General features: G+C 44.0%; 1 protein-coding gene across 17 annotated transcripts in view; it reads right to left on the bottom strand.

The window, feature by feature from the left end:
* Nucleotides 1-20,588, bottom strand: part of LOC122411909 (T-lymphocyte activation antigen CD86-like) — a 302,994-nt gene that overhangs the window by 17,530 nt on the left and 264,876 nt on the right. For all 17 annotated transcript variants that reach the window (XM_043421002.1, XM_043421007.1, XM_043421006.1 and 14 more), the window contains one exon: nucleotides 3,221-3,348. In XM_043421002.1, coding sequence (XP_043276937.1) covers nucleotides 3,221-3,348 — 128 coding nt within the window. The remainder of the gene's footprint in view (nucleotides 1-3,220; nucleotides 3,349-20,588) is intronic.

Below are 20,588 nucleotides of genomic sequence, written 5' to 3'. Positions count from 1 at the left end.
AATCTCTGCTGGAAGCCAAGAGCCCAGACAAACATTATATTCTCCGGTGCCTGCCCAACTAACGCGTTTTTCCTCGCTTTTTTCAATATTTTTTCTCCCCTTTTTTGTTCCAGCGACGCTCTTGCTGGGTTCGCACACAAAATTCTTTCAAATATTTTCAACCTCGTGGAAAGAGTCTTTCCGGGGAGACATTTTTTCGTGATATTCGTTGAGTTACAATTTACTTCTTCGCTCATATATAAAAAGTATAGTAAAGATTGTATTTCCGGTTTTGTTTTGACGTCGCAAGAGCATCGATGAAATCTGTTTTTGACGTAAATCTCGTACCTTGTGACGTGAAATGAGGACACGACTGTAACAGACACCGAGAAATAAGTCACTGTTTATTCCCGAGACAGAAATGTGAATAAATAAATTTGAATTTAAAGTGGCTGAGAATACACGCTAAAAAGGGAACACTGTTCGTGGCATTGTCAAATGTTTTTTAGCCTTCCGAGTCGCATTTTGTATTCGCGTAATTAAGTGAGTACAGGAATATCCTTTCTGAGGCCAATTTCGCGGCTCGTATTACAGATAATGCGAGAGAAAATCCATGGGGCGTCCTCGGTCAAGCTTAATGTCCTTAATGGAGCCCGAACCGTATTATTGCCAATTTTGCGCTTCTCTCCCCATTTACACTAATCCAACTATGTATGAATCTCTCCCTCTCTCTTCCGCGCTTCTTTGCTGATGTCAGCGTACATTAGTACAACTTTTTTTCCCATGGAATCGGTCAAAACATCCGCGAATTATTTATCACCAGAATGGACTGAATAAAATCGAAAAATATAATAAACTCGGAATGAATAATTGGAAAATGAAATCAACGCTCTCGATCTAAAGCATCCACTGAAATATACTTTCGAAATTGTTCTCTCGTTTCATTTATTTTTTCGTTCGCATTTATTCCGTTGAAACTTTAATCCTCGTGCGTCTTCTCTCCCAATCGATTAACAATGAATCCATAAATTTTCGATTCACAAACCGCTTGAATATTGAATCAATCGAGGTCGATAGCGAGATAGTGGAAGAGAGGAAGGGAGAGTATGAAAGTCGTGAGCGAGGGGAAACTACTCGGTCGCTTAACCTCGCCAAGTTTCGAATTTAATTCCACGGCGAAGCTACTTTTCCGAGCTTTCTATACACACGAAAAAACAGGTAGCATTTTACGTACTTTTGCACACAGGGATGCAGCTCTCTTTATGTTATTGGCGATTAGCGAATGACTAATCAGGATGCAGAAGGAGATTTTTACTATTTATTTGCCACGCTGATACAAAGGGGATCCGGAATGATACTTCGATTCATTAATGTATCGATTTAAATGAAATTTTCCTCGTATGAAATTCTACGAAATTTGCTTTACAATGGGCATGGAGAGCAGTCACGGGAAATGGAATAATTTTCGAATTAAATTCCGCTACCAAACGTTACGATGAATCGACTTGATAACAATTTGTCTGGGAATTTCAATTTTCAAATTAACCGTCGAAACAATGATCGCATAAAGGGAATGCCTTTTAACGAATGAGTGCACTTTGTCGGATTTGAAACGACACAAAAAACGTGAGATGATTGTAAACGAATATTTCAATTCGATTTATTCTGGTTTATTTCGGGGCTCTAGAGCTAACGAATTACAAAAATAATTGTCAGTCGTCAAAAGTGCCAAAAAATGTAATTTTTGCATGTTTTTATTCCATTAACGATCAATGAAGAAACAATTTCTCTCTTGTTCCCCGTACACATTCTCACGTAAGGTGGGCTAAACGCGTTTCAAAGTCCTGGCACTTGGAGCTTTATCGAGACTTCAACAGCAGCGATTGAGATCCAAAGCTACGAGAAGTTCTCACGCACCAGTCGAATTAATTGTTCGTGAGAACTTTTTCACCTCACTTTAAAATGATCGGGGGGAGCAGCGTTAATATTTTCAGAAAACGAAAAAGTGCAAGCAAATCTTTTGATTTTTATAGTCACTGAATTGAAAGAGAAGCAAACTTTAGGCAAACATTATCGTGCTATTTTGCCAGGCGCAACGCTATCGGAAAATGCGATCTTGATATGCAAAAATCCTAATAACATACTCAATAAAATTGATTATGCACGTGCACATATACTTCGATGGAAGATAAACTGGCTAATTCCTCGCTCAACGTTATTTATACGTATATGCTTAAAAAAAGGTTGAGAAAGCTATTTTCCATCTCGGGAGTTCGGCTCCCTCGTGTGTGCTCGTATTTTTCTTACCTCGAGAACGATAAACGTGCGATTATCATCCCGGTTTTCTAGGAGGGCAAGGCACATGCATCGTTGCCGTGCGTCGACCCCTGTTCTCAGGCAAATCGTTAGTATTGTGCATAAATGGAGTCCGCACGTATGAATTTCGCAGGGTTAGAATTGGAAGGGCGTATCCGCGATGGGATCGCACGGTGATTGCGTTCCTGCAGAGTCGGCCGACTGACACAAATGTATTTGTGTTATACGTACTACTCGCCCGCTTACATGCATTTACGTACGTGTGTATATTATTGAGCGCGCGCTTACTGAGCTCTGAAAGGCTTTGTACGAGGCACAGGGTTCCATCGAGGCGTATGGAAAAATTTTCATCGATTACAGAGGAGCAAAAGCGAAGTACGGGAAAGAGAAAGAGAGAAAAAGGTTTGCATTACCGTGTCATGGGTCAATTGGCCACTTTGAGATATATACGCGAGGCTATTATTATATTATTAAATTCCCTCGTGAACGAATGAGAGCTTCTGTCCGAGCCCACCGAGCTCTGCATGTTAACTATAATTACTCCTTCATAAACGTGACTTGATTAATTAACTTGCACTTGTTGTTCAAACGTTATCTAAATTCGTTCTGTGTGCTCACGTGACATTTCATCGTTATTATTCAATTCCAAGTCGCTCACATTCGTCGTTTGCTCGAACCAAGTTTTTTAGGTTTTCCTGCCTGCGCTGTGTTTGTGACGAGAAATGTTTGCTTCCGCGTTGATTTTTCTCGTAAACTTTCCTTTCGAGGGTAAATGAAACTGATGATGGAACTTTCAAATTTGTTTTTTTTTCTGACTCAAGCGATTTATGAAACTGAATCAATTCGGGAGGTTTCCACCGAATATTTTCGTACCGAAATCTTTCAAATGACAAGTATTTTTCATTGGGAATTTAATAGTACAAACCTCATCGTTGTGATTCCAAAAAATATAAGCCGGCGGCTCAGGACTGTGTAAAACGATGCACGTGAGATTGATCGTGCTTCCGTGATTGATGTACAGATCCGGACCTCCGACGATTTCGGTAGTCGGTTCTGCAACAGAAAACGAATGATAGTTCGTTAAAATCAATGCCCTCTCGTTTGTCCTTCGAAACCAAAGGAGCATCTCCGTTTTCGCTATTGCGATGAAAAAGCTTTCCGTTCCCTTGCACCGTTTTTCCCATCCAGCTCAATCCTGCAATCGCGTGGCGCATTGGACTGCTATTTTCACAGCAAAGAATCGTTACTCAAAAATTTACACGTTTTATTACTGCACTATTAAAAATTACGAGTAAAATAAATGAAAAGTGGGAGAAATCAGAATTTCTGATGCTGACGAACCGAGTTTGGCGAATCAATGAGCTAATTTTACTGACAGCCAAAATGTCCATCGCGACATCTACAATGAGCGAATGAGCAATGAGCAAAAATTGAAGCAACGTGTGTTTAAAAAATTGTCCTTTTGTTGGGTTAGATGCACAAATTTCAGGTCTGATTTTGAGTCCAGTTGAATTAAATATGAACGTTCGAATCCCACGAATAAAGATCGACAGTCATTTGCCTATTTCCGTCCATAAAGGAGACAACTGAAAAGAGGAATGGACGAGGAAAGTCAAGGCGATAATAGACGGTTGAAAACGATAAGGGGGAATAAGGAAAGAAGAAAATCCTCCTTAAAGAGAGCTCGGGATATCGGCATCTGGTAACCGACACAACTCACTACGAAAAGTTAAGAAGCTCTTTCGTAGGTCGATATGAATATTCTTCGAGTTACTTTCCTCGGTCTAAAAGATTGCGCAAAAATAACCATAGAAATTGTTAGCTGGAGCTTCCCTTTCGTGGCATTCGCGAGGGTCGAATCCTCGTATGTTTGACCCCACGAATAATGGCGATCATACCCTGACAATAGGTCCAGCATGATCCAGCTTACGAAATGCCCTCGCTCGAAGGTCCTGATTGTAGGATCCGTCTATAAATTTCTATTCCAAAATGTTTTATGTTTTTGTTTCGACTATTTCTCACCAATTCGTTTCGCTGTGCTTTAGCTCTGCATCGAGAAGTTGGATCGAGATTAAGAAATCCCAACTCGATTCGTTGATTTCGACGAAAATATAATTAATTCAATTATATTTTTTTAAGTTTAGAAAAAAAATTCAATCCACGATATTTTCGTCCAACTAAATGGATCACGATTGATAAAAAACATTTTTGTCTCAGTGAAGCGCTCGAAATGTTAACTATCTCGCCATCAAACATTCGAGACAGAGTACTCAAGAGCTGGGGGATAAAATCGATAGGGCAAGGATGGAAAATGAGTGAAGTATTAGAAGCAAGAGCGAATTAAAAATTGACAGGCTTCGACAAAATTCTAAAAGATTGATCTCAAGCCACAGCAGCCTTGGCTTCAAAAACTTGTTTTCCCCAAATCTATCGCGTTACCCCTCGTTTCACGAATATTGCGTTGAGACGAAAATTCTAATTATTATGAGAATGGCAACGCACGTTGTTTCGACTACGAAGAAGATAGGCCGATAGTGAATAATTCTCTGCATACCGATGACGGAGGTTTTAGAATATACCCGAGGGTGCTATAACAGGATTTATCCAACGTCTTAAAACAAGGCACGTTTCATATTTGCTTGAGGAATATGGTGAGCCGTGGTGAGGCTGAAACTCTTAAGGTATCTGGGTTATTACCACCTGAGGCTTGGCACTTTGCGACACGAGTGAGGCAACATTTCATCCCCGGTTCGTTGGTTGAAGGAATGAGGAGCATGGAGAACAAAGGCGATCTGTCAATTTAGTAGGGAAGCGTTGATGGTGGTTTGGGAGCTGATGAATCGTAAGGTTCGTAAGCATGAGCATTCGTGAACGAGTCGATTCTCCTCGAGTCTGAGCTCTTATTAGCGAATTTAAAGCCACGGGGTATTTAAGAGATGATCGGAGAGTCCACAGGTGCCACGGGGCGTATTCCAACAAATACGGCCCTCGTATATTCCCGCTGGAAATTGTGTCCGTTCGACTCAGTGGGAATCTCCTCGTGAGGGTATACAACGAGGGAAATCCGGAACGCGATAACCACCGGGCTGTAAGGAAACATACGGGAGGATTTGCCAGGCAAATATCTCGGGATATTTGCTCTTATAATACACAGCGCCGCCACGGTGTGGGGCCATAGACTCGTGGTATTCGGGGCTTCCGTATTGGAGGGCCGGAGCCGCGCAGTTCCCGAAGACAGCGTAATTTATCGGCTGGCTGTATCTGCTCGTCGATCATGATCGATCGTAGGAGTGGCCATTGCCCTACAACGCTTTCGCCTTTGATACCGATCCCGTTTCTCCTTCTAAGTATAGAATCGGTACCAATCTCTCCGCAGCACACGGTCGCCCTTCTTCGGCTTCCGTTCTCTCACCCTTCGACTATCTTGGATCGTGCGGCAAGCCTGGCCAACGTACAAGCTTCTCATCTCTCCTCTATCTCGTGCTGATACCACGACCGTCTACGCTTCGCTTCTCGTTGCTCTCTCCAGCCGCTCTCGCTTACCAGAGTAAACCCGGTACGATGAAGCCTCAGTTGCCTTTGTGGTTGCCGAGGCTTCCTCTATTTGGCCGTAGTACAACGCCGCTAACATCGCACACAGAGCATATTCGCACTAGATTGTATTCCGGCGTCTTCTATCAGGGTCCCCTCTTCCTCCCTTGGACGCCGCCTTCCTCTCTCGCTTTCCCTCTTTCCTCGGAGCCTTCCTCGCATTCGGTTCTCTCATCGAATGTCCACCCTAGTCGTTCCCTTCGCGCAGCCTCCCCAACCTTTCGTACACCGAGCTCTATTGACACACGATCTAAATAAAGCACCTCGTACAATAGCCTCGATCGCTTTGAATCCCAATCGCTATCAACTCCAAAAGCATTCTGACATTGTCCGTGTGGAATCGTTGCAGCAAACGGCCACTAAATGTTGATGCGCCCATGAAATATTGGTGTAAATCCTCGCAATAAGCTCCTTCTTGTTGATTTTTGCTTCCGAGGGGGCGGAGGCTTGATCGAGTGGTTTGGAACGATCCGAAACGAATTTGTCTTTCGTCTGTTTCGTGATGAGGCTCACTCGACTTTTGGGGAATGTTAGGAAAGCCCTTACCTCTAAGGGGGTTTCCGAAAAGTTAGGATTTTCCGCAGGGTTTGATACTTTCCAGGGAGGGTGAGAACAGCGCGGCTGTTGATGCGAATCGCCCGGGCTGGATGCCTCACACACGATGAAACTTCGACCCTGCCTCGAATGTCCTTGAAAAGTCATCCTTTCGTGATTTTCCGAGCGCCTTCTCCGCACGAACGTTTTTTCTCGCCCCATTTTCGATCTCGCGACGCTGTGTTTGCCCGCTCCTTCGAGACTTTGAGCTATCACGAATGCCTTAGTGTTCACGCTAAACTGGCTCAAGAGGTTTAAGCCAAAGTCGCTGGGGGGTGCGTCTCGGTGTTGGCATCCCTGGGTACACGTGTATGAGAGGAAATTTCACACGTTTGGGGAAAAAGGACCGCGTACATCGACTCGCAGACCCGAGCAGAATATAAACGTGGTGTTTTTCACTTCTCTATTTGTTCTCGCGAACGCGACGAGGGGAGAGGTCTCCTCGCCATTTACTCTTTTCGCATCTCCCAAACTTTTGTCGAACTCTCGTGAAAGGGGGGCCGGGCGGTGGGCTTTGAGCCGGTGAGTTTGTCAGTTTGGTATACTGCAGGCTTTTTATGTCTGGCTCGGGTGTCCTTCGTTCCACGTTTTCCATCTTCTCACTTTCTTAAGTTCTCGCGGTTACTCTTAAACTCATCAGAGGAGCTGCTCGCGCGGCGCTCAACGACTCGGGGGATGAGGGGCTTCTTGCCTCACGGTGAAAGAAACAGAAAAAAGGAGAAGCCAGGGAGCAGGATAAGCAGTAAAAAGAACAAAGGGTGATTCGGTCTGACGCCTCTCCGCATACTTTCTGCTCAATGTTCCTCCTCGAGTCGCCCTTGACGTTTACCTAAGAAATGGCTTCTGTGTGACGCCCTCCTAGAACGTATAAATTCCAATGTTGCTTCCGTTCAGCTCGTCTCATCTCCGCACCCCGCCAGCAGACTCGAGTGGCTGCAGGGGACAATCGTCGCGACTCAACGACGACGCGTCATCTCTAGAGCCCATCTCGTTGGGTTATGTGTTTAATAGTATAATATACATCGCTGTGGAAGACTCTCGTTGCGTACGATTGTATAGGAACTCGGGGTAAAGATAAGCCTGCTTATACTTTCAATGTGGCTTTTCCAAAACGGCCCTCGTGCTGCACATTTCCGTGGCTTCTATATCTGTGTGATGTTGGAACGAGTGTCGAGTCGTGCGGTGGCAAATTATAGGACAGTATCGCCTAGGCAAATGGCGCTACTATGTACCAGGCACTTGACACTGTGCATGCGGTGAAATAGAGGTGCGATAGGCGAGCAGCATCCCCATCATATACACAAGAGCAGATGGAGGAGAGAACAAGGGCCAGGGCGAGAGGGAGGGGGAGAAAGCGAGAGAATGTCGAGCGCGTAATATCTGCCTGGGCGAGTTAACGGTCCCCGTACTCGGCTAAAAGCTCGAGTCTCTTGGGCACGGCAATATAACCCGTCCGCTCTCCTTACTAAAAGGCCATATGACCTAAGTTTCCCGTGAATTCACGAGCTCCTCCTCGTTCTACTAAAGGATATACGGACATCTTTGGGAAAACTATCAACCGCCGCCCTCGTCCTCTTCCGTTGTCATCGACGAGGCGAGTGACCGATTTTCTGTCGGGGAACTTGCCTCGGAGGCTTCTCAGCGGTTCCTTGGAGCAAGCCGTTCAGACGATCGTCATTCATTTTTTGTAGATGAAAGCTTTCGGGGCTATTTTTATCCCAAGATCGACGGCCGCTTGTGCTGGAAAAAGTCTTTCTGCGATTTATCTTTTTCGTAATTCGGTAAGGTAACTTTGAATCGTTATCGCGTGGCCTCTACATCGTAAGGCTTTTTGAAAAGGACTCCGAAGCAAATGCGATGGGAACATTCTCGCATTGGAGTTCAAGCGAAAAAATACATTATACAGTTTCGTCTCGAACACACTTGGCTCTTGCGACGTCTATTTTCTTACTCTGCCTAGATTTACGACGTGTCGTAATATTTTATGAGATGATAGGAGGGTTAATGGCCCCGTACGACCCTCCAAGGAATTAATTTATGCCGGTATTTCTATTCGTGTCGCGTCCTTCTTCGCGGTCTCGCGGCTCGAGGAAATTTTGCGAAGGGATTCAACGCCGACGAGTCCGGTCGATACGGTCGAGAGCGAGATCCCTTGACCGACCATCAGCAAAATATGTTTTGTCGACTGTCGAACAACTGTTTTCTGATCGCAGGTGGATTCGAGGGGTTCAGAAATGAACAAGAATTCCTCTTCCCAATCTTCAAAGGTTTTCGCTTCATTAGGGTGCCCAATCGATGGCTTTTCTTCCAATCGATACTCAACTCGACTAGTGATCCTCGCGGTTCACCGACCATTCTTTTTTTTTCCTCTTACAGATCTACGTTTCAATTCGTCGAAGGTACCCATAGTGAAAAAACTTTTAATCCGGTTGGTCAGCTAATCGGCTGATCCTTCTCTCCATTCGGATATGTAAAGTTGGACACCGGAGTATCGTATCGTTGAGCACAGATCTGTAAGGACGGAGGAAAAGATGGCGCGGTACACCTTCGGGGACGTGAGTGGCCCAGGAGGATTTGCTTCGAAGAAAATTAGAGGTGAATTTAAAAGTGTTAGGCGACGCCGGACTGGGCTTCGGGAAATTCTAAAAGGGAGAGAAGAACGAACGTCGGCGGATTACCATTGGGAATACGTAACGCGCAAGGTGCGGTTGGGGGTTTTGCATACTTATATTTCAAGTCACGCTAGAAGACAAGCATAAATAAAGAAAGTAAGTAAGTCCGAGTGGGAGGAATTTGTAAGGAGATAGGGAGGAGGTTGGCAAGCGGATGAGACAGCAATGCGTAAAAGCTTCGTTGAAGGGACTATTTACGAACGGTCCCAACCGCGGAGAATTCGGTTAATATATAGATATCAATGAGATTTGTATTTATCCAGCTCGCCCGTCTCGGCGAAGCTCTTCCCATTGAGGGAGCGAAAGAATAAAATTCATAAATGGCTGATAAATTCTGACAACCTCGAGTTTCCAGCGCTTTATTCCAAGTCGAATGAAGTCTCGAAGCGTTCCACCCTCCTCCCTCGAATCCCCGTTCATCTCTGCTCGATGCTTCCCTTTATTCCTCAAAATATAACGCAGCATTAAAGCGACGTTTTACGTAAGAGAGACGAGGAGAGCGAGAAGCTTTCTTATCAGCTTTAGAGTTTCGTGTTCCAGTCATTAGATATCCTCTGTCAGAGAGCCCCTTTTTTAACGCCACAGAGCAACCCGATGAAACACCTCGTGAGAGAAACAGCGTAAATACAGAGTGGAAGAGACAGCCCACCGAGAAGTAGAATGAATGGAAAATCTACCGGAGAAAACGTCTCGTAACGCTCTATGGAGCTTGCAACGTTTTTCCATCGGGCGATATATTTTCTCGGAAATCTCACGCTCTCCTTCGTTTCCTCGTTTCCTCTTTTTTCTCCTCCTCGCTCTCGCTCTTTCTTTCTCCGTGTGCACCGACACTGCATACCGGAATCCTTAAGGACGCTCCTCGCTACACGTTACTCGCCGGAGGACGCATGAACCTGCTTATAAAAGCTAGACGCGCGACCTCTGGTGCATCGTACCGGAAACGCACAGAAAAAGGGGAAAACTCCTTATTGTTCCTCCATTCGCAGCACCACCTCGCTCCCCTCCGGTGTCTCTCGACTTTTTCAATGCCCGTAAGAACATTTTCTTCCAGTATTCCCCGTCCCTCTTCTGCCTGAGCTCGTTATATAATAAGAGGCTTTTCAGCCCCAATTCAATGATAAATTCGAGAGTGAGCTTGCACCTTTAGCCGCAGTTATCGCGAGCGGATCACTCCAGCGACAGCGTCATCGTGTCATTCCCTGGGCAATTTGTCGCGTGTCTTCCAATTTGGAGGTTACATCGACAGTGAATTCGAGATAAGCCGTAGAGAGCTTCGGATCATTAAGTTATCGCGGAACAGATAAACCATCGCAAATCTCTTTCCCCCTCGGCCCTGCTCGGCGAGACGAGCAACCGGAAGGGAGATGGAGCGAGAGGAGGCAAAGTGACTTTTGTTGCCTCAAACGTAATTTAGCACTGAGTAGAATAGAGCGAGGTGGAAGTGCTTAAAAACGAGGAAAGTAGGGAAAACTATGAAGAAGAACGTACTTTGTACGTTGATGCACTCGATACTTTGAGTCTTTACGTATTCATACACGTATATACACACTCGAGTACAAATATGCACCGTATTATCCATGAAAAATGGAGCTTCTGGTGAAAAAAATTCGCCATTATATTCGAAGATCGTAAATGTCGTGCACGTTGAAATATACTTTGTTCAAAGTTTACGGATGAGACTCTAGGTTGGTATCCGGATGGAGGAGACTGTCAGATGAACTGAGAGAATGAATTATTTTTCATTTTAGAAGCTGATCGATTCGTCGAAATGATCAAATTCGCCGAATAACTTTTCTCCTGTTGGAAGAAAAATGCTTAAAGTGGTTTCTCGTCTAGTTTAATCGCGCATCATTCGTTCCCTAAATATGTATTCGTGTCGCTGACTATTTCTGCAATTCAATCTCCAGTGCCGAGGAAGTAGTCGGGAGTAATCGCGCTGTTTTTTCTTTCATTTTCAGCTCCTTGCTATTTCACCTTTTTTGTTCCTTCGCCTCGTTCATGTTTTTTACTTCAATATTTTCGCCACGTCTGGATGGCACCACGGTGATTGTCCCCCTCATATTGTCGTGACGAAGTCTCGTAAATACGGTTTAAAAGCCATCCTCGCGCCGGAGTAAAGAAGGCGTTATTACTTCGTTCCCGTCGTTTCCTCCGTGCTACAGACTTCCTGTACTACGGACTAGTATAACCGTAGGACGACTACGATGAGGCACAAACCGTAGCACGGGGAGACACATTGTGAACTGGCGAACAGGGAGCACGAGAATCTTAGCGACTCAGCTGCTTACACTGATACTCGGCGTCGTTCCTTGTGATCTTTGTTACGATCTCTGACGACGAGAAAGAGAATATAAAAAATGCCAAAATGGGAAGAAAAAAAGCGCTTCTATGTGTGCGCGCGTGGGTGTGTACGGGGGTGAAATGGAAGCAACCAAACGCCTCGTTCTCACGTCCTCTTGCTCGCAGGAGTTCAGGATGAAAAATCTTCTGATTACGTTCCACTTGTTCTCCTTTTTTCCTCCATACCTGCTTATTAGATTCGTTTTTCTCTCGGCGTGGGTATAAAAATATCCACCACCTTTCGATATGCTTCGTGTGTGTCCTTTTACCGCATCTCGTTTACCTCATCGCTGGCCTCCCGTTCCATGGTTCATCAGTGTATATCGCTTCCGGCCAATCAACTTGGGAGCACAGGATTGTGCAAAGTATACACCTACGGCGCCCAAGAAAACTCTTATCGTTATTATGGTTACGAGCGCTCGTAGACGTCCGAGAAGTTTCGACAAATTTTTCACTCCCTCTCTCTCGCTTTCTCATTCTCCAACGATCAATTAGCAGATTACTTTTATGCTCCGACTATTTATTAGCCTGTGTGCATTCACGAACGTCGTACACACTTCCGCAAAAGCCAGCATGTACTCGAAATTCCACTTCGGCTTTGTCGGCGCGAGTATTTGCTGGATCGTTACGCGGCAACCGGTGCCACAGAGAGGCTGCTGCGAACCGATTTTCCGGAACAACGAGGCCTCGTCGATGTCAAACAGTTGATAACGATTCGTGCTGGAGAACAGAACGGTGACTCGCGCTCCTATCGAGAAAAGTGCGCACTCGAAAACGAGAAAGCTGAACAGCACGATCTGAAAGTAAGGTGATGAAGAAAACTGTGGTTCTTGGTGCACATGCCACATTGCAAAACTAGTGGCTGGCACATTACTTTCGGGCGGAACGAAAAAATTCTGTGATTCAATGTCCAATAATATTTTTACTAAAGTTTGATACTTTTGGATGGCGCGTCCGGTTCAAACTTCGTACTTTTTACTAACTCCGTAAAATTGACAATTTGACTGCACAGATTTGATTGAATTTGGGATGTTTGAACAGTGAAAAAGTGATGGAAAGTTTTTTTGTAGCGTTAAAATAACAAAATCGCTTACTTTCAGAGCCGGAATTCGAAAACCTTAAAACGACGTCGATATGAGAAATGTTTCGCGGTCCCTCAAACGTCGTGAGATCAACGTCGTCCGTGTTTTCCTCTTTCGAGAAAAATTTGCTCCGATCATGAAATATTTATTGGTAGTCACGAATAACAGCGATTGGAAAAAAACGTGGAGTTTTTTCCGTATCATATTTCCTGGTCTAAGTATGTGTATACAAGCAACCAGGGATTTTTTTTTGATTAGAGAAAGAGGGTGAGAAAATCGGAGAGTGAGAGTTGAGAGACTGCAACGTCAGATAGAGCTTGTACAGCCTGAAATCTTAACGTTTCTCCCGGCGCACATATTCGAAATTGGATTTCTTATCTGTGTACAAAATCGTTCCTCGTTCTTCCCAACCCACTTGGCCTGTTTTCACAAGAGCGGTGGAAAAATCGCCTGTCAATATGAAAATTTGAGCCTTTGGGCTTTTCAAATATCGTTCGTACACATCGCCTCGATATCTGCTTATTATTTTGTATCCAGTTTATTTTTTATTCTGACTTTCGCGTTTAGGAATAATATTTGCAAGAAATAATGGACCGGGAGAACGTTCGAGACACCGTTTCTCCGGAGCGATCAATTCAAGTGTTCCTACAATTCGTTGCAAGTGAAACAACCATTTTTTCATTCATGATCCATGACTAAATTATAGTGAGAGTGTCGTATGAATGATTTGGATCCAATTTATTGCAGCGACAAAATTGTCGTACGCGTATTTCTACGGAAACTGCCTGCTTTATTAAATTAATGTTACTGCGTTACGAATTTTCGATAATTGAGCTGCGTCATTGAAAATATTATAATTTTCTAATTACATCCGAAGAGGTTGCCTGTTTTTCGATTAATTTCTATCGATCAATGAGCTCAACGCCTCTTCGGGGATACGAAAAACAAAACTAGAATGGGCTGGTTTTCCTGGATTCACGGAATCGCGAGATGAGTCGACGCAATTATGAAAGAGGAAAAAACGCACGCGCCAACGCATTCCCGCTTATCTAGGCATGTTATCACGCCCCAGTAAACTCGATGAAACATTCAACGAATCGCGTATATTTTTGTGGCCCTATCTCACCGATGTTTGGATGCCTCGTTTCACCAACGTTGCATCGCGTCGATGCGAAACAAAAAAACAAGTTTCGTACGTATAAATTACGAGGACGCGTCGTAACAGGGTCACGTAGTACAGAGAATGATCCGGCTGACGAAGAGAGGAAGAGACGTGAAGAGAGAGAGAGAGAGAGAGAGCGAACGGGAAAGAGAAGAAAAAAATGACGAGGAAAAAGGTTACGACCATAGCAAATTGGACAGGAGTTGAGAGAAACGCAAGATTTGTAATGCGTCGTGTAACGCAATCGCTTATGAGACGGATGGTTTTGAGCGTAACCGCGCGTGTCAGTCGCCCTCGCAAAAGCCTGTTTCCCTGCGAGCGTTTTCTCTTTGCCATGTCCCCGTTTCGCTCCCTCTATCCCGCGTTCCATTTTCCCTTCCGCTTCCTCCAGCACCATCAGCATTGAAGGGATGGCCAGTGTGTCAGGTAGAGATGTGCGAGCCTGTGAAATCGGTCATTCTCGAAGCTGTGACGAGAGTGTGTTCGGTATAAATAAATCGCGAACAACAATCGGGCGGAAAAGCGTATAAATTTGTCGGGCTCTCCTTCCGCGTCTCGTTTAGCATCCTTGCCAAAAGAACAAATGTACCTATCGATAACAGAACGACGAAATGAATTTTCGAACTGAGCGCCCAAATAAAAGCTCGCTATAAAACTACCGAGCTCCATCGTAACATCGATGCCGGGATTTTTACGAGGGAAAACCTACAAATCTACAGTTTCGTTCCGAAAATCATTTATAACGAAATTTATTGAAATTGTTTTACATCATTATAGTTTATTACGGAATCGAAAAAAACTCTCCCTTCCGCACCCGCCTCGAAGAAAAAAAGAAAAAAAGTTTTTGCACCAGAGCACCTCCAAAATTCTTTTTTCGTGTCTGTTAGCCTACGCTATAGCGCACTCGACGAAGGTCGATTTTTTTTTTCCAGTATTCTCGTTGAAGGAACAACATACCGCTGTGAAAAAGCGTCTCAGGACTAGGAGAGAGAAACGGGGTGAGAAAAAGCAGCGAGAGCAGGCAGCACAATAGTTGGGGCGTTAAAAAAGATCTCGAAATCTGGGAAAAAACGTCGAGGTTCAAGAGACATCGTACATATCTATAAAAATTTAAGTGCAACAGAAAGTACACACGTGTATGTACGGTAAAAACCGGTAAAAAGAGCGGGCACTAATAGTACCCGCAGTAGAAATGGCAGTATCGAGTATGGCATAAAAAAATACTGGGAGTGCGAACGATCTTTCGTGCGTCTTTAGAGAGTCGTTGGTGAAACGGTCTCTACGGAACATTTTTTTATTGTACTATTTTTTCTCCGTCTCTCAGTCCTCCTTTCCTTCTTCCTTCGTATTCTCGATTCGCTATTCGGAGTGAAAAAGATGTTGAAGATTTTTTTAGTTTTGTTTTTCTCGAAAGTTTGATAGTTTCTTCGAAAATGCATGAAAAAACAATGAAAATCTGAGTTCGTAGGTTTTTCGAAAGGACCATTTCTCGTGGATTCGTATCACCTGCGACAATAAATCCAAATGTTGCTTCACGCTACGTTGCCGGGTGTTGTTTTTGTCTCGTATGGGAAAACTGCTCGACTGGATTCCCACGAGTATCCTCCTCAAAGACTGCGCATCAATGTCCCTTTCCGGAGTTTTTCACTTCCTTTTCCGCTGCTTCTTATATAGCGTGGAGTGCAGAAGATATTCTCCGGAAGAGGGAAAAGCGAGGGTCCATTGCACAACCTGAATCTCTTCGAGGCAGGAGGGATCGTTCAACGAAGCTGCTCTTGTTTGTATGGATTCGTTTACGTGTGTGGACGTGTGTACGTGGAAATAGTTCAGTCTCAGACGTCTTATTGCTTGCGAATATCCACTCGCTCCACATTGCGATTTCTCGGGGAAACTCTAACAGGAATCCGTACACACCTCGTTGGATTTTGGTTGCTACGGTGAATCCACACCGTACACGAGATCTTCCCCTGGCAAGCGAAACTTGAGACCGACATCATGCTCCCCCGCGCCTGCTCTTCCTCGCGCCTGCAAATTCGGGCGTACTGCCAGCCAGATATAGAAGATCGCTCGCGGTCGGGGCTGCTTAACCCCGTCTCGTATAATCACACCTTTGAGCAAGTCCCAGCTTTAACTTTACTTTCGAAACTCTGTGTCGCTGGGGCTCGAGCGTACAAAAACTTGTGGACACTCTTCGTTGTTCCTCATTCGCTTGATTCGATTCTCAAGAATTTTTTTCGGAGGTTCTTCGAACCAATTGTTCCATTCGGATCGACTTTCCACTTCCGGTGACGACTCGTCACGAATTTAGCGCTATCGACGTTAGTTTTGGATCGAGCTTCGGCACAAAGTCTCCTTCGAGTATAGGACAGACGAGTCATAATTATGCTTCGTGACGGTAACGATGACTCAGGCCCTCGCCGGTTAAGGACACGCAACCATCGCCGCTAATTTTTCAGAAGTCTCCTTCCCTTCCTCCACGATAAATGGTCCGTTCGTCGGGACAGAAATATGAAATACCGTGAGAATACAACGAGGCAAGTTTGCGGGCAAAAACGGTGGATTCAACTGCGGAATATAGCGAGGGAAAAAGTGCGTGGTCAACTAAAGGAAGCGAAAGAACGAGCCCCGGATGTGGAGCAAACGGTGGGATTGCTTTCTTAACATTTTCTCCTATTTTTCTGTTCGCATTAATGGTCACGTTGTGCTGTCACCCGAGGGCATTTACTCAACGATAAAACTCTCCGGACCCCTCGTTCCTCGGTCCACACGATTTGGGCTTATTTCTCGTCCACCGTTTATCTCTTCTGTTTTCGTATCTGTATCACTCTAATGGATCCGGGGGTTAGAAATAGATTTTTTTTTTTTATTTTCATGCCACACGAAGCTTGCACCGACGCGCGACATTAAGGGGAAAATGTTACGAGGCTAAGGTCTAATCGAAGCAGATAAGTGCGTTGCCACCACAAACATTAGCGTGTTTGGTATTTCGATTCGATTGAATCGAGCGCACTGCAACATTGCAAAACGACGAATTTCAATACTAACGCAAAAGCGCTACTCCGCGAACGAATATTTCGTAAGCTCGTCATCTAATACGCGCGAACAAGTTTCTCCGGTGGTGGGAGAATAAAATTATTAAAAACGCGTCCAAGAGAAATGAAAAAAGCCAAGTGAACTAAGTAGGGGAGTTAATCGACGAAAAAAACAACTCGGGGAAGATTGCCCGCACGCGAAATTTCAGAACTCGATTCCGTGACCTAATCGTCGATCGAATACTTTTCGAGGAATAATAGCTCTGATATGAGTTTTGTATGGAACGGTGGTATGTTGTGCTCGTACACACGTAATGAATGGAACAGGAAGAAAGAAAAAGGAACGACGAGCCGGAGAATATTATGTGGAATAGCACGTTTTTCATCCACGTTATTTCGATGTATTATAGTTATACAAAAAAGCTATTATAACTTTACGAACGAGTTCTCCTGCTCCCTGTTTTTATAACTATAATAATACGTTGATTGTTTTTCCACCGCTTAGGGCCAACTTTTTCCACTTCCAAGTATGCGATGGTGACACGACGTATTTTTCCTTTATTTATAATTTCTTTACTTTTTCCCGTTTTTTTTCCCCAATTCACTTTGGCATGCGTGTTTATAACGTACACAAGTTCCTGAGCGCAAAAGCGTAGATACGACCTCGGGAACGTACACACTCGAGTCAAATTACTCGACGTACACCTACGTGCAAATCTCCTTGTATATCCATAGAAAAACTCGCTTTTACCGTGTGGGTGCACATTATTTTTTATAAATGCATGTAACACGATGCTGCGAGAAAAAGTTTGGCTTCCACGCCTCGAACTTGCTAACACTGTTACACTATGCACGGTTCCTTTCACGCGGACGCCGACGGTGAGAGGGTGGGGGTCTGTGGGAGAGGATTTTTCTCCAATTTTTTTCTCCCCCCATTTTCGTGATCGATAAACATCGGAATATTTACATTCTGAGATGAATTGTCTAGTTTTTCTTGATTCGTTTAGAGACGAAGGAAAAATTGGAAATCAGCCTCGATTCGATACTTTGCTTAGACTTTCGTGAATTATTCTTAAACATCGAATTGGGTTTTTCATTGCAGGACATGGGATTTTATCTCTCGTAGAAATAACGATCGATTGACGAGGGATGATAATCGATTTGGTAGGAAGTGACGAATGTAGAGGAAGATCTGCCTTCAAAGTGGAGAGAAAACGTCTGCTTTTACACCGAGTGAAAACATTTTGTTGTTTTTGTAAATCTCTAAAGTTGACAGGTTGAAATTCCTGAGGATTTCAACATCTTTCTTCGCTTCCGTGTTATAGTTTTTAGAATCGATATATGGCGTGAAAAAGCCTGTGGATATTCGAGCAAAAAGTGTACAAACGCGTTTTTTTTTCGTCGCCGTAAAGCACGCTCATGTTAGCATAAACCTGAAGCTTCATGAATATACGAAAAAAATGTCTCGAGCTCCTTTGTCCCCGTTCTCATCATGGACAGCTTAGAATTTTATCGTCAACTTCGTGAGACTCTTTTCCACAGTGTCTCTCATGTAACACACCTTTTGGATTAAGCGTGTAAAAAAGGCATTCGCTCTTACGAGGCACTGCGAAATGCTCTTTTCAACAATATCTCGCTCGTTACGCTACTTTTGCGAAGTAGCTATTTAGGTTGCAGTCTCACCTGCGAAAACTTGTAACAGAAAAAAACTGGCGTTTCACATATTTTCGAGGTTACGACCAAGTTTATTATCTCGCTTGCAGTCGGTTGACCGAATTTCGGAGCTTCTCGTTTCGGAGCTTTTCATCTCGTCTGTTTCCGCTGCGCATCGATGGCAATGATTCGTCGGATCGATACGAATCCGAAAAATGATAAATATGAAAGCGTATCACTGACGAAATCACGAGGAAAAATCTTTCATTAGACGAAAAACTGGCTCGATAGGAAGACAAAAACTTTCTGTTTTCTTGTTCAGGATTGATGAATGCTGCAAAGCACCCGTCACGATGCTCTGAGGGGTTGAATCTATACACGTAAAAACCATATCGATATCGCTTTTTGTATACACCGTCATAATAGAGCGACTCCTCTCTCATTATTTCCTCCCTGTACGTTGACCCCTCGTCCCTTAGTTATTAAATCTCGTTGCTTTTCTTTCCCTCTTTCTCGATCCTTTGTATAGCCTCGAAATAACAAAATCAATAAAAAAAGAAGAATCCTTAACGCTGCGAGGGGATCTTTTCACGAAGTTTGTCCTCTCTTTGAAAAGTACCTCAATAATTAATCGCCGTCGCGCGTTCGCGTTCCCGGGCGCTTTGAAACCTTGAACTCATTGTTCGATCGACCACGGAATAAAGCTGCTTTTCCCTTCACCATTTTCTCTTTTCTCCCAATCCGATCTCCACCGTTCTCCTCTTCATTTTATATAATATTATTTTACTTCCGTTTCCGCTATTCCGCATGCGGACGGAGACGAATTATATCGTAAGCTCTTGGCATGCGCGTATGCAAATTTTTATCTCTATAGCTGTGCATTATAATGGCAAGTCTTCAGATTATTTACGATCGATTAAAGCTATATAAATTTATGTACGTGCGAGTGTACCAAACGAGAAGAAAGTTCTGTGTCAACGGAACAGACTCTGGAAGGAAAAGAAACTTTTCTTCGTCTTCGTTCGGCGCATTCTTCAATGATTTTTATTCGATCGGAAATTCTTGCTCAACCGAGTTGTTTTACGCCATGATCGAACTCAACGATATGAGGACGAGAGAGCATCGTAGAGAAAGAAAATCACGATGTGCTGAGATACATGGATTGAAACGTGGAAAAATCTTTCGTGAATTTTCATTTGAACGATTTTGAACTATTTTTTAAAATAGTTTAGCAAAAAGATCGAGAGTTTGTAGTTATTGATTGTAGAATCAAAATCAGAGGCGGCATCGAAGCAAAAACCAGAGAAACCGTTAGGCGAGTGTCAAGTGTTTTCAAAATTATCGAATTCATGATCCAACCGGAGGTTTCTTTAAGGAGGGTTCAAAAAAGTGATGAGATTGTTATGAAAAAATGGGAAATACGAGTTTAGAAAGAGCGAGGGCAAAAGACAGGTGAAAGAAAGTTGCGAAAAAGGGAGAGAACGAAGAAAAAAAGAAATGTAAAAGTAAACGGGAACGCGCGCGCGCGCGCGCGCTACCAGGCAAGAACACACAGTGCATTGCAGAGCTTGCGATGCTTTTAACTTTGCCCATAAATTTATTTGCTCTTCTCTGTGATACCGCTAAAGTTTCGTCAAGAAAAGCTCTGTGAGCGTTTCGCACGAGAGAGCGAGCGTAGCTTTGGACCGTTCCTTTTCCTTTCCCTCCCTCAGGATTTTCGTCGTTTCCTTTTTTCTCTCGTTTCCATCACGAGCATCCGCCGTCTCTCTTCAATCTCTTTCTTCACAGTACAGAGAGTTCGACTCTGGCTCGTTCCATCCTTCCAGCTTCCTTTTCCCCTCGTATCTCTCGTTCGTCTTACTCTCTTTTTTTCTACGTCCGCGTTTCATTTCGTGTCCCTTGTTCCTTTTCACTCTGTTTCCTCTCCACTGTTTATGGCTGATATGCTTGCAAACTAAGCCGGATGTGCCTCGCGCGTCAACGTAATATAAAGGTATTTTCGTTCAGCCCTTATTTTCAAATCCTTAAGGTAGATCATGCCCGGAGGATCGTATTTTATTGGTGTCTAAATTGCATCGATTTTTACTCCCTAATCAAGAGACGCGGTAGCGGCTCGACGCCAAGTTAATAATACAATCACTCTAAATTAATGTCAGAGCTATTTATT

This window comes from Venturia canescens, chromosome 6, assembly GCF_019457755.1.
Source record: "Venturia canescens isolate UGA chromosome 6, ASM1945775v1, whole genome shotgun sequence".
Lineage (NCBI taxonomy): Eukaryota > Metazoa > Arthropoda > Insecta > Hymenoptera > Ichneumonidae > Venturia > Venturia canescens.
This window is presented reverse-complemented; position numbering and strand designations above follow the sequence as displayed.